Source organism: Megalobrama amblycephala, linkage group LG13, assembly GCF_018812025.1.
Source record: "Megalobrama amblycephala isolate DHTTF-2021 linkage group LG13, ASM1881202v1, whole genome shotgun sequence".
Classification (NCBI taxonomy): domain Eukaryota; kingdom Metazoa; phylum Chordata; class Actinopteri; order Cypriniformes; family Xenocyprididae; genus Megalobrama; species Megalobrama amblycephala.
In genome coordinates, this window is record NC_063056.1 from 27,956,380 (window position 1) to 27,970,603 (window position 14,224).

The 14,224-nt window shown below is 37.5% G+C and overlaps 1 protein-coding gene across 1 annotated transcript; it reads right to left on the reverse strand.

The window, feature by feature from the left end:
• Nucleotides 1-354: 354 nt before the first annotated feature.
• Nucleotides 355-12,431, reverse strand: gpr20 (G protein-coupled receptor 20). The gene is made up of 2 exons (XM_048154028.1): nt 9,727-12,431; nt 355-1,745 (listed from the first exon to the last, which is right to left on the reverse strand). Exons 1-2 carry the CDS (start codon nt 9,732-9,734, stop codon nt 641-643), a joined length of 1,113 nt encoding a protein of 370 aa, XP_048009985.1. The 5' UTR covers nt 9,735-12,431; the 3' UTR covers nt 355-640.
• Between the last annotated feature and the right edge of the window lie 1,793 nt (nt 12,432-14,224).

The following is a 14,224-nucleotide window of genomic DNA, read 5'->3' on the forward strand; positions in this document are numbered from 1 at the left end:
TCTAAAATTCTATTTCAAATAAATGCTGTTCTTCTGAACGTTCTATTCATCAGTGAATCCTGAAAAAAATGTATCACAGTTTCCACAAAAATATTAAGTAGCACAACTGTTTTCAACAATAAGAAATGTTTCTTGAGCACCAAATCAGCATATTAGAATGATTTCTGAAGGATCATGTGAAACTGAAGACTGATGGCAAATTCAACTTTGCCATCACAGGAATAAATTAAATTTGAAAAATAAATCAAAACATAAAACGGTTATCTTAATTTATTGTATTTTTGTTCAAATCAAAGAGACTTTAAAAAAATCTTACCGACCCCAAACTTTTGAACGGTAGAGCGCTGTAATAGTGGTAAGAAAAAAGATACAGTAGATATAAAGACAGTATTTTCCAGATAATGTTTTAATAATTAGTTTTGGCTTCAGTACAGTAACAATATGATAGTCAATGATATAAATCTTCATGTAAATCTACAGTGTCACATGTGAAATTAAATGCAAGCTCATAAAATCTCTACATTAAGGTATTTACAGTACACAGAGAAACAAAGTCTCATCTATGCCAGTGGTTTTGCCTTAGTATGTGACATGGTAATGGCAACCATCTGAATACAGTACAGGACACACATACGCTTCCTTATGCGGGCCGGCTTCCCTGCTGGACGGGGCTCATGTTTATCCTTATACTATTAGCTAAAGCAATCACTGTGGCCTGAAGGCCTGAAGCCTTTGAGCTCTTCTGCATGCTGATAATGTCTCCACTCGTCTGCTCTCTTTCAATCTTCCTGAAAAATCTCTTCATGGTAGACTGAAAGTTAGTGGTGACGAAACAGTAGACCACAGGATCCAAGCAGCTGTTCAGGCTGCTGAGGGTGACAGTCACATGGTACACAATCACATGATGAGGCAGATCAGGATGGAAGTAAAACAGAACTTGACGGATGTGAAACGGCGTGAAGCAGACAGTGAAGATAACCAGCACGGTCGACAGCAGCTGTACAGCTTTCATGCGTCTGTCGCGGCTCTGCTGCATGAGGCCCGGGCTGGAAAGGGCGCACATGATTCGAATAGTAAACACTACGATGATCACCATCGGCAGGAAAAACTCAAATACGGTCAGTGCGAAAAGTTTGGAGAGGCAGCAGCCTGAGTGCTTGAAGGCCGTTGTGAGAAGTGAGTAGGTCACAATGATAGCAAACAGCCAAATGCAGACGCACACTGCTTTGGCCACACCGGGGTTCCTCCACTTCCGTGAGGCCTCTGCCTGCACGATGGCCAGGTAGCGATCAACGCAGATGCTGGTGAGGAAGAGGATGCTACAGTACATGTTGACAAAGTAGCTGAATATGTGCATGTAGGAACAGTTGAGGCACTTTCCTCCACTGTAGTACAATATGATACGAGTAGGGAGGGAAAGGTTAACCAACAGATCTGTCACAACCAGGTTAATGGTGTAGATGACTGATGTAGTCTTCGACTTGGTCCTGAAGCAGAAGACATACAAAGCCAGACTGTTCAGGGTCATCCCTACCATAAAGATAAGTGTGTTGATGACCACCAGAGCTATCCACAGGCTGTAAAAGTCATTATAGAGACCTTCATCCAAGTGGGCCAGTCTGTATAAATAAGATTCACGGTATGGTGGAGAAGTATTGGTTGTTAGGTGAGGAGCTGATGTTGATGTGAGGCTCACATTCGATGAACCCTCTGTAAGGGTCATCTTTGTGGTTTGCTGGCTGGATCTGCACAAAAAAACAAAGAGAATGAAAAAATTGCAATTACATAAGATGCAATTTTTAAAAGCCATCTCTTTGTAAATTCAAAGAAAAATGGTAAAATTTCAGTTTTTGACTCATTGAGTTTAAGAAAATGTTCTTGCATCCACGCTTTATTTCATTCAAACAATTTGTAAGAACTATAATTGTAGAGGTAAAGGCACAATATGTACAATTTTTGGAATAAAATATCAAAAAACCACTAGAACAATGTTTTATATTTTGTTGACTTGTGTATTTACACTATCCCAAATGTTTCCAAGAATGTTTAAAGTTGGCATGAAATCAAAATTGTTTACTTTGTTAGTGCATATTACTAGTCTTGTGGTGAAAAATTAATCCGTGCAAGTTATTACACAGAAAAAAATAGTTTGTCGTGGTAATCTTTAATCAAAGTCTGAAATGTTACTTCCGGTCTGGAATGGCGTTCCTTCCCTGATGATGTCAGTTTGACGGCTTGGGTTGAAATCGCTTAAACCACTCCCCTCCAACCGTTAGGGCCGTTACATAGTCAACGCGAGAAACGCGAGCAAGCAACGCGAGCGACGCGAGCGACGCGCTCCCTTTCATAGTCTAAACCAGGGGTCATCAACTATATTTGTCCAAGGGCCAGAATTCTTCTCTGCAGACACTGTAAGGGCCAGATACTCGTAATATAAAATAAAATTCGAATTGTATCCTAATATGTTATTATTTGATATACTAATTCTAATTCCAAATGTATTTTATTTTTTACATATTACCTGTACTGCAGCAAGCCACCAGGGGGCGATAGCGATATTTTAGGCTTCATATTTGTGAGGCTGTCAAGCTGTCCATCACTGTCACACAATTGTGCGCTAATCCCAGGCAGGGGCGGCGCCAGCCGATTTTGCCGGGGCTTCAGCCCCGAATGTTTTGAGTCAAGCCCCGAATGTAATGACTGTCACTGAGAAAATATGAAACTGGACAATAGCCTATGTAAACCCCCGAAATCATAAGTTGCTTTATTTCATTGCGCTTTGGCTTTGCATATACTGCATACAGCCTGTAAAAATAGACCTTAAAAATAATCTAGCCTATAGAATACATTTCTTTGCTGCCGGTAGCCTATGGGCTACTCCGTTTCTTCCTCTCTGTTGAATATGCAGCAGGTAGGGGAGGAGCAGGTTAGAGGTTTCTTAACAGTGCTCTCAAAATATAATTTTTCTTAACACATCTCTCTATTAAAATACGTTAAGCAGTTCAATACCGCTTTTCTACAGTATCCGACCATACACCGGCCGCGCTTTCTCTCTCTCGCACATTTGCGCACGCGATCAGCTGGTGATGATCAAAATAAAAGCTCAAGGATTTATCTTTTAAAAAGAAATGAGTACAAAAGTATTGTAAAAAAAGATGTTTGAACCCTTTTTAATGTCCAGGTACAAGTCAATGCTGTTTCTTTGTTCAATTTGCACACTGTACATGTGTTGAAGCTCTTAATTTTGAGTTTCCAGAGTGCACCAGATTGATGCATTTAACCTTAAAATGTACAAAATTTTCTTCCGGGGGGGCATGCCCCCGGACCCCCCTAGAGCTGGTACCGTCAATAAAGTTTTACAAATTACAGTGTCAAATAATGTACATTTTATTAAAATTTTATTCAAAATTAAAATGTCTTTGGACAAACATAGATTTGGGCTAAGCCCCGAATGTTTACAATGTCTGGCTCCGCCCCTGATCCCAGGCAAGGAAAATTTTGACATTTGTGAAAAAATGAGCACGTGAAACAATAAAAGATGTTCAATGAGAGCAACGCGTTTATCGTCATTCTTGACTGAAGGCAGGCTATGGCACAAGCTACTTTTCAGAAGGGTTTTTTTTTTTCGTTAGATTTAAAAATAAATAAATATGGAACGGACCCGAATATTGAAATATTCGTTCGGTGGGTTGGTATTCGATTTGAAAATTTGACATTCGAATATTTTTTTATTTTTATTTTTTGCACACCTGGGATCCCCCGCGAAACGATTCTCATTCCCCCTTGAATAAGGCCGGCGACACACTGGCTGCGTGAGCGTCTCAGCTGCGTGGCGTGTCCGTTTTTATTTCGGCTCCCATATTTAACAGGTTGGAGTTTGCACACTGAGACACGCGTCTCAGGCGCGCTCGAGCCACGCGGAAAACGCGTGCATGCTAGAAATAGAACCGACGCGTGTTCCAGCAACGGGAGTGTTCAGAACAGCGGAGTTTGTATGGACCGAAGTGCATGTCTGAGCTTGTGTTTTGTTGCTTTGACACTGTGGAAAATACAATAATAGAAACAAAATGTATTAGCATTTTTACCCGTTATTATCAATCTAAATTAATCTCGTTTTTAATTTAACTTAATTTCGTTTTTCTTTATTTAAATTTCATTTTTCTTTATTTAAATTTCGTTTTTTCTTTATTTAAATTTCGTTTTTGTTTATATAAATTTCGTTTTTTCTTTATTTAAATTTCGTTTTTTCTTTATTTAAATTTCATTTTTCTTTATTTAAATCTACCCTTACTGTGCCAATTTGTTAGTCAGAAAAATATTAGACTACCTTAAAAGTATTGCTTAATTTAACAGACCTGTGTGTGTACGTTTTATATCACTAGTGCAGTGTCCGTTCTCGGAGCATAAGCCCTGCCCGCGTGAGGTGCGCCGCTTCCCGCTCGCGCTGTTCTGACTGTAGTTTACTAAAAGTTTATTAATTCTGAATGTGTCCCGTCTCGCGTGTCCATCTATATTGCACCAAATGCGACACTGCACTGCCTTGTGAAGTCGATTGGATGAACGGTTCTCGAAATAATAAAAATGCAAACGGACATACAGACACAGATTCCTGCCTTTATTAGAGAGAAAAATATGTTCAGCCCCTCTCTCCGAAGAGTCGATGTTCATTACTACCGAAGCTTCGAAGCTCAAAAAATGGTATTCGGACCAGCCCTAAACTTTTTTCCTCTTACAAGGCTATTCCTGAATTCAGTATTATTCTGGGGGCCGGATGCAAATCTCTGGCGGGCCGGATTTGGCCCGCGGGCCGCCAGTTGACGTTGCTCTAAACAGTGGACGCAAGCGTCACGGGCGATGCGTGTATGCAATACACCGCTCACGCAACAGGGGGTAGTACAGTCGGGTGATATTCAGATCAAAATGGCAACTGAAGAGGAGTGTATTCTGTTGCTGATTTTACATCGGCGGCAACAAAGGCAACGCAGAGATAGACGGTGGTATGTTCGCCCTTTAAATCAAAAAAGAGATCAGGATGAATACGTATAAGTTCGCATAATTTTTCCTCTTCGCCCGCCATTGTATTCAAACCTTCTTCTTCTGTAAACACAATATACTTGAATTAATGTACAATACTTGCAATGTCGCCCCCACCGACAACGCATAGTATTGCGTGCATCGGCGCGTCGCGTATCAAAAACTAGGACGACACATTTGGCTACGCACCGACGCATAATGGCGGCCGAAGCGTAACGATGCGTAGCCTCGGGGACGCGTATGCGTACAGATGCGTTGACTATGAAACGGCCCTTAGTCTGCTATGAGCGAGAGATGGAGAGGAGGAGCGCTAATGCCGCGTTCCAGGCAACCCGTAACCCGTGTTTTTTCAACCTTTTACCCGTGAAAGTGCACTGGGACAGCAGTCAAAGCCGTGACTTCCCACCCGTGAACTCGTACTAGATCAATGTACTCCCAGTTACGAGTTCTGACGTCACATAGCCCGTGAAACAACAATGGCAGCCCCTTCGGATGCCGTGTTTATGCAAGTGCACGGTAAAATAAAAGGTATAACAGCTTCTCTTGCCTTATGCGCCGTTTTCCTCCTCCGTTTCCCTCAAATAAGCAAGGAGTAAGCACCTTTGGCGACAGAAATAATTAATGAGCATAAGCCCCGTACGGTCCGCCATGTTGGTTTGTTTACACTTTTACGCAGTTTGGCGTGACTTTCCTGGAACGCTACAAAGTCGTGAGTCGTGATTTGAAATCGTGACTTACGGGCTCAAAAACCTGCCTGGAACGCAGCTGCCCTCTATTCAATATTCCGTTTCACTTGGAAATACGTCACAACACTGGAGAAAAGTCATTTGCAACTTCTGGTTGACGGGGACTTTAAATCCATAGAAATTAGCAATTTCAACCAGGACATGGACCGTGTCCATGTGTTGCCTATCAATGACATCATACCCGCGTTACCCTCAGTTTTATTTTGTAGAAACCATGGAAACATCAAAGACACTTTAATATATTATGTGTTTTATTAGACAGGTGAGCAACTGTTTGCATGGATACATTCATTGACAGAAAACTAATCATGTTATATAGTTCAACACAGTAAGTCTTATTGTTTAAATCTTGTTTTCTTGATTTACAGCCATGCCTAATATCAATGTAGCTTACTGCAGTGTGCAACAATTGTCTCATAGTACCCGCCGAGCGAACGCAGAGTAGCACTACAATAACTTTCAACAAATAAATGTATCTAATATGATAAAACAGTGCTACTTTACCCCACATACGCTTGACCAGAAGAAGCGGCAACTGTGGCATAATAAAAGTTCAGCTGCTCTCGAGGTGTGTGTCGTGCTTGTCTCTCATTAGCAATCGCTCCAGCTGCCTCGTTTCTACTCGCACAGCACTCGGCCCTGCTCTGCTTCATACTACAGTAATGTAAATAATCTCATCCATGAACATGATTACCGAGTCCTGTCCTGATTCTTTTCCGCTGGCTGTAGACGTGAAGACAACACCTCCCATGATTCTGCGAAATCAAGGCGTCATCAAGCTACTCCGTTTGGAATAAGTGACCTCTAGCGGCGAAGGTCAGCGTGCGTACAGACATAAATCTGTGTATCGTCAGCATAACAATAGCCGCGTTTCCATTACAAATTTGTGCAAAACTTTTGCGATATTTCTAAATATCGATAAAAAAAGATTGCGAAATGACAGCGTTTCTATTAACTAAAATGTCTTTTTTTCTCACGCGATAAGTCATTACAAAAATCATGGCAACGGAACGGATGTTGGTAGGTTTACGTATATCCCAGCCACTGCACTAGCCAATATTTTTTAATCAAAGGAGATGCAGGCATGTTATCCAAGCATTTATTGCAAGAAAAGCCCCTTATACTTGGGAGCGGCCACGTATCCCTCATATCTGCTTCGAGGTCTTGATAAATTCATTTCTTTGTTGTTTAGAATCCAATAGTCTTGTAATACTTTTGTTATTTATGAGTTTAATGAAGAACTCTTGTCTTCTGTCCAAACATACCACACCCTCTTTAAAGAATTATCGAATTTTACATACGGCAGGTGACCTGGAAATGCGAAATGACAAATGAAATAAATAAAGTTGGTACAGCACAATATGTAGCACAATATAAGACAAGTAAATCCAAAATAAATCGTTTTTTGTTAACAATAAGATAGTTAAGTGACTCAGATGGATATTTAATTTTTATGTACTATATAAAACATTTATAGTTGCAAACTAACTGTCTACCGTATATACAGTATATACTCTTGTAGTAGACAGTATGCTATAATATAGGCTATTTCAAACATACCGTCAGTTTCTCGTGTCATGTTTTACCTACAGGTTTGGTATGTCAGGACATAAAAATAATTGACAGTTTTAAGACTGCGTGTGTCTACATCTCAAACCAATGTCACATGGTACAATGTGGCATCATGGAAAATAGCCTGCAAAAACAAATATGCTTTCCTTCCATCGCAGGAAGAATGAGCCTGATAAACAAACAGCCTGGAAGCCTCTGACGAAGAGGTGCCTACGGTCTGGCATAGTTCAGATGGTGTTCAGAATGAGATGTGTTTATAATTAAGACTAATGGGAAGGATTTGTTTGGATACTGAGATTCGTGGGAATAGACGTCTATCCAACTACGCAAATGAATTCTGAGCAGCATCTGAAGGCATCAGACTTCTGACTCTTTTTTCATGTTTATTTACTTAGGCCTTTGCTCAATTTACATCTTAATTGAAAAGGCAGAACAATATACAATATTTATTGACCAAAATAAAGTTGTTTAGACATCAGAGATGAAACTCCACAGAATTAATTTAAATATTTGAACAACGTCAAGCACTGTTGCCTGATTAAAATTAAGCTAAACTCCTCTAAAATGAATAACATTTGACTAATTTTCTTTAAAACGCTGATTTTATAGCAGTTTCACACAGACAGTAAAAAATCTACCTGAAAATATAAAAAAGGCAGAAGATTGACAAGCCAATCAACTGTTTGTGAGAGAGGTGATGACCTCCATAGAACTATTCCTTCTGTCTAGGAAAGTATATTACAGCTAATCGTCATCTCCGATATAAAGAAGGAATGCCATTCTCCAAAACAACAACAAAACTAATGGTCCTTTCTGAGAGACAGTGATGCATTAATGCTGTCCAAATAAATATCTCTGTGTGAGTCGCCGTCAGAGCTTTTGATGTAGGCTGGTTGTCTTTGGCTCGAGTATGATCCCTCGCTGTAGCAAAATACTGCTCCGGCACATTAAATTGTGACAAAAGAACATGTATAAAATTTGGGAACATATATATATATATATACACACAGAGCTGGGTATAGATTACTTATTATCAGTTACTGATTGCAAATTACACGACACAATTTGTAATCAGTAATATAATCTCTTAGATTACACATTTTTAGTAACTTTTGTGCTAACCCTTATTTGATGTCACATACATTGTAGGATAATTTTGTACTATTTTGACAGATACAAAGAAAATATATTCCAAAAAATATATTCTATTCACAAACAAGAGCCTCAACAGATTCTTTTTAAAGTGCAATGTATGGACAGTTAATACTTCAATATACTAACACTAATGTACCTGTTAGTGTTTGCTGATAGTAACACTGAATAAAACAAAATCACATCTTATGATTTTAAAACATATTTACTTAATTTTAAGTAAAGTTAGAAAACAGCAACATTACAAAACAAATACTGAAAAACCTTAAATTCACAGCAATATCACTGCTACATCAAATATTTCATCTATATTTCATATATATTATTATTATTCTATTATTTCATATATATATATATATATATATATATATATATTATATATAATTTATATTTCATATATATTCATCTATATTTCCCCCTCACCGCCAGAAAAACTCGAAGAATCATGAACATATAAGTGGCAGGTTTATTATAAAAAAAGATATAAATGTTAAAAAAAATAAAAATTAGGAGAATCAATGAACTTACTGCCATTGTGTAAATAATATGTAATCATGTAATCCATAAAAAAAATAACTGTAGTCTGATTACGAGTATTATAAAAAGTAGTTTACTCTAATTACAAGTACTTGATTTTTGGAATATATATATATATATATATATATATATATATATATATATACCTATATATGTATATGTGTGTATATATATATATATATATATATATATATATATATATATATACACACACACATATACATATATATATACACACACTTGTAATTATATTATATTATAATACATATAATTCAAACTAAATTTTGCCATCAGCGTCATAAACAAAGTGACTATATAATATAATATAATATAATATAATATATCAAAAAAAATAAAATTACAATATATATTATAATACACATTTACAATGTTTCTTATAATGTCTCTTGGTATTTTTGCACATTCTATCTCTTGCACATTTTGGATTTATTTATACATTTTGGATGTATCTACATTGCACTAATAACGAAGTTTTTAAATGGCTAAATAAATGTATTAAAATGACTGTTGATTATTTTGATCACTTAAAAAAAACTGTTGACCAAATATTTAAGATGAAAACTTCATGGTAAATAACATAAAACTTTAGTATTAATTAATAAAAGCACAACAAAAATGTGCATCATCACACAGTAATCACTGACAACAAAATGTAATGGCTTACCTGCACATATAGAAGGATGAGAAGTTGATCTTGGAGTGTGAAACAGAAATGTTGTAATGAAGGCCACAGATCTGACACTCAAATTAGACCCTAAAACACCCCTTAAACCTTAAATGATGAAACCCAAATCCCCTGTGCTATAAACATGTTGAACATCTTCACTTTGAATGGACAAAAAGGAGAAAGTCTCTCCACCTTGTCTGTGCTGCATGTCTCTTTTTCTGTCCCTCTCTGTTTCACTCTTGTTGTTTCCTTCCCTCCCTTCATCCTCTGGCTCACAGGAAGTTCGAGTTAGTTTGGATAAACCCTGATATTCTAAACAGTGGATTCTGGGATTTGATGCTCTTCATTTTGATTGTTTAGTTAACTGAAATAAAATTCAATGTACATTAAATACAATATTAGGATTATTTGAAAGAAAATGTTGCCTTAAATTTTACAGTAGCACTTGGGGGCTGAAAAAAATAAATACTGCATATAATCCAAAATTATAAGTTAATAAACTTGATAAAATGTCATAAACTGCACAAGTCCTCTTAAAGTTTTTTTTAAAGGTGTCATAACACCAGCAAGACAGCTAAAATAAAAGAACAGGATGTATTAATACTGCTGGACGTGTCGACACTTTTTCCACATTTCCTGTCTGGAAACTCATCCATCACCATCTGCCAGGTCTCCGTCCTGATGTTTCCGATATTTCTCCAACCAAAGATATGAAGTTCAAATGTGACTGAGAGGGAGTTTAAATCAGTGGAACTGTATGCTGTCCTTTGTCTCAACAATGTTTAACAGCATTGAATGTATGTGAATCATATTTATATGTGGCATTTACAATATGCCCATAAACTCTTGAAAGTCATACATGTTATTCTATAGGATTCTGAGCCCTGGTGGTAACTGAATAACTGTGTTCAGCTGTCAACCATTAAATTTTGTCACTATCAAGATTCAGTTTAAAAAAAAAAAAAAAAATTATAATAATAAAAAGAAAAAAAGGCAAAATTTCTATTGCTCTTGACAAATACTTCTCACCTTCAGGACTAGTTGTCACTAAGGTTATATCTCAATTGCTAAAACATTTTGAGAAAAAAGGCCAATTACACAAACACCTAATTTGAAATTTAAATAATACCATCTAGCATGAGCTGAAGAAAGTGCTTCCATCCACATCCATCCATCATAAACGTGTACTCCACACGTCTCTGGGGGGTTAATAAAGGCCTTCTGAAGCCTTTACCCCTGTCCACCATCAAAAGTGCCTACACGAGCATCAAAACTGGACCTAGAAGCAGTGGAATAATGTCTCCTGGTCCGATGGGTCCCATTTTCTTTTACATCATGTGGACGGCATCAGGATTCACCGTGGGATGCTGACAAGCCAGTGGAGAGAGTGCGATGCTTTGGGCAATGTTCTGCTGGGAAACCCTTGGTCTGGCCATTCATGTGGACGTACGTACTACCTAAACACTGTTGCAGACCAGGTACACCTCTTCATGAGAATGGTGTTCCCTGGTGGAAGTGGCCCTGCTACACTGGACATATTGCTCAGGAATGGTTTGAGGACCATGATGAAGAGTTCAAGGTGTTGCCCTGGCCTCCAAATTCCCCAGATCTCAATCCAGTCGAGCATCTGTGGGATGTGCTGGACCACGGCAGGACTTGAAGGATCTGCTAGTGTTGTTGTGCCAGATATCATGCACAGGACACCTTCAGGAGTCTTGTAGAGTTCATGCCTCAGCAGGTCGACGTATTTTGGCAGCACAAGAGGGACCAACAGCATATTAGGCAGATGGTCATAATGTTTTGGCTCAACTCTGTGTATATTAATTAGAATTTGTAAGCCAACACAATGGTTTGATGTGTTTGTTACCCTTAACATTGTTTCTGTTTCATAAATAGTTTCGTTTGATAACTATTTTACTGTTTAAATTTAGCTGAAAAACTTGTCGCTGTTCAGTGGCAGGTTTCATCGTAACAACTTCCTTTTTTTTTTCCTGGGTAATAACAGTAGAAACATCCAATTCAGCTTTTTTTGTAGCTCAAGAATTTAATGTGCTTATACAGAAATTGACTTAAAAATAAACACTGGAATGTAGTGTAAGGCTGAGTGAATATGGATGGAACTCTTTCCAGCCCTAGTACATCAGTAGTCCCTTTAAAGCTATACATGTGAATTAAACATGGGACAGTGCCCTTCGTCATCACAGTGTGTTAATGCCTATCTGATACAAGGGACTCATCAATATGCTAATTAAGGACTGTTGGGACAATCCAGGCACAGGATGGTTCTGTCTCGGGAGGCAGAGTAGCTCGCACCCCCAATGCACATCTGTTCCATTTGCTACACAGAACGCTCCTAACTACATACTATTTTCCTATTTGTGTGTTCTAACATGTAACTATATCATGTTTGATCTCAATGCTTCACTCAGGGTATAAGAAGTAACGGTAACTGCTGATCTAGAAAGGCTCAAAAGAAAGGTTACTCTTCTGCACAGCAGTGCATTAACTGTCAACTAAGTTTTTCTATGCAATATGTTGTCCCATTACTGACTGTATATTTAAACATGTAACTTAATAAATAACTCTACCTGCTTTAAAGGGTTTGAGAATGTTTCCTTGTACCACTGATAAAGTGATTATAACTTTTGTTCTCTAAAAGTTCAGGTTAAATACTACATTTCTTATCAGTTCTTTAGGGTTTTACCTTTAAAGAACAAGAGTTTAAAGAATAACAACAACTATAATGGAGTCTTAGTTAATATAATAGAGATTAGTAATATAACTAGAGTTATTATTTATATTGGAGTCAGATAAAAAGAATTATGCACATCATTCTTCAACTTCTTTTGGTTCAAAATAGCATAGCTTCCAGCCTTAAAGAAGAAAAATCACTGGAGTAAAAAGTGTGAGAACTACCTGTGCCCAGTCAAAGCATTTAAAATAGAAATGAGGTGTCCATTGGTAAAACGAGGTTTCCATTGAAAATGAAACACTGCAGACATCTTTTCATTTACTACACCACATGTATCTTTAAACATAATAGCCCCTTTAAAGATAATAGGCACTGAATGGGTCCAAAAACAAAGATAAACACTCTTATTAAAGGACATTTCATGTAATAGTGTCTCAGTTGCAAGCAAGATGAAAGAATTTGGGTGGTTTAAAACTAGTGCTTTATTTTTTAATCATCGTTTTGGCTTCCTGGCAGAATTACACTGGGAGTGAACGGCTTGAATACAGGCCAATTATCTGCTGAGTACTGAAATATACCGTATAACATATAGCTGAACACTGGGTACCTTTTTCAGAGCGGAAAAAACGTCATCTCCTCCTTGTTGGATAATCCGTCAATGTCCAATGTCTCTGTTTCTCTTCTGGTGCAGTTGCAGCAAAAGAATTGACAGTTCCATCAGTGCCCTGCAAATGACCCATGCACCTTAAGTCATCTTACCAGACATGAATAAACATTGACAAAAATAGATAGGAACAATCCAACCAGCAATCACCATGCCGTAGCATTGTTTGTTAACACATATTAATTCTTCCTTCTCAACACAGCTAGATTTTTTTTTTTTTGTTCTTAATGTTTTCAGTGGCAAGTTTTATTTTTGTTCCAAGAACGTTTTCCTAAAAGCTTAACATTCTAAAAATGTTTAGTGATTACATTATTAGAACATTATCCCCTAACATTCTTATAAAGCAAGAAGGAACTCAGTACAAATAGCATTACCAGCTTCACTTACCAACCAGATTGACTTTATTTCTATCATACGTCTACAGAAGTTCTTATTGAGAATTAACAGAAGTTTAGATGTTGATGTTTTATTGAAAATGTTTCACCTATAGTTACCATTATTGTGATCAGTGTTTGGTTTCGTTGGGCTCTTGACCTTTTTAATATTAGATTTTCTCTGGCTGCTGTAACGGTGTGTTTTTAGACACATTCATTATGAAAAAAGCCAAGAGAAAATGTGATCAGGTGTTTGGCTATAGTCAATCATCATAGTGGCCTGATTCACTGATCTCATCCAGTGTCTAAAGTTTTTGAAAACACACTGTACACTGAACATTTTCAATTCCTGTATCTATTAGACTCACGTAGACATCAGGAATCAGCATATGAATCTCAAAAATGGTGATATGCTTCATGCTGCAGTGCATTCTGGGAGCCATGGATGAGTTTCATATGATGCACCCAGAATGCACTGCAGCACGAAACATGTCAGTTATTGAGATTCATACACTGAATCTTGATGTCTAAGTGAGTCTAATAGGGCGGAGGGTAGAACGATTGCTGCAGTGACAGGCTGGCCTATGCTTTATTTGTTTTTTTCCACAACAGCTAAATCTTATCGTTAAAGTAGTGCATATTTACTATATGAATAATCATTTGAAGCGTATTGTATGTTTTATACACAGCGAAACTGACAGCAAGCTGACTATAGCGCAATGAATGTTTATTTGGTTGTCAACAAATGCTATATTTTATTCAAAA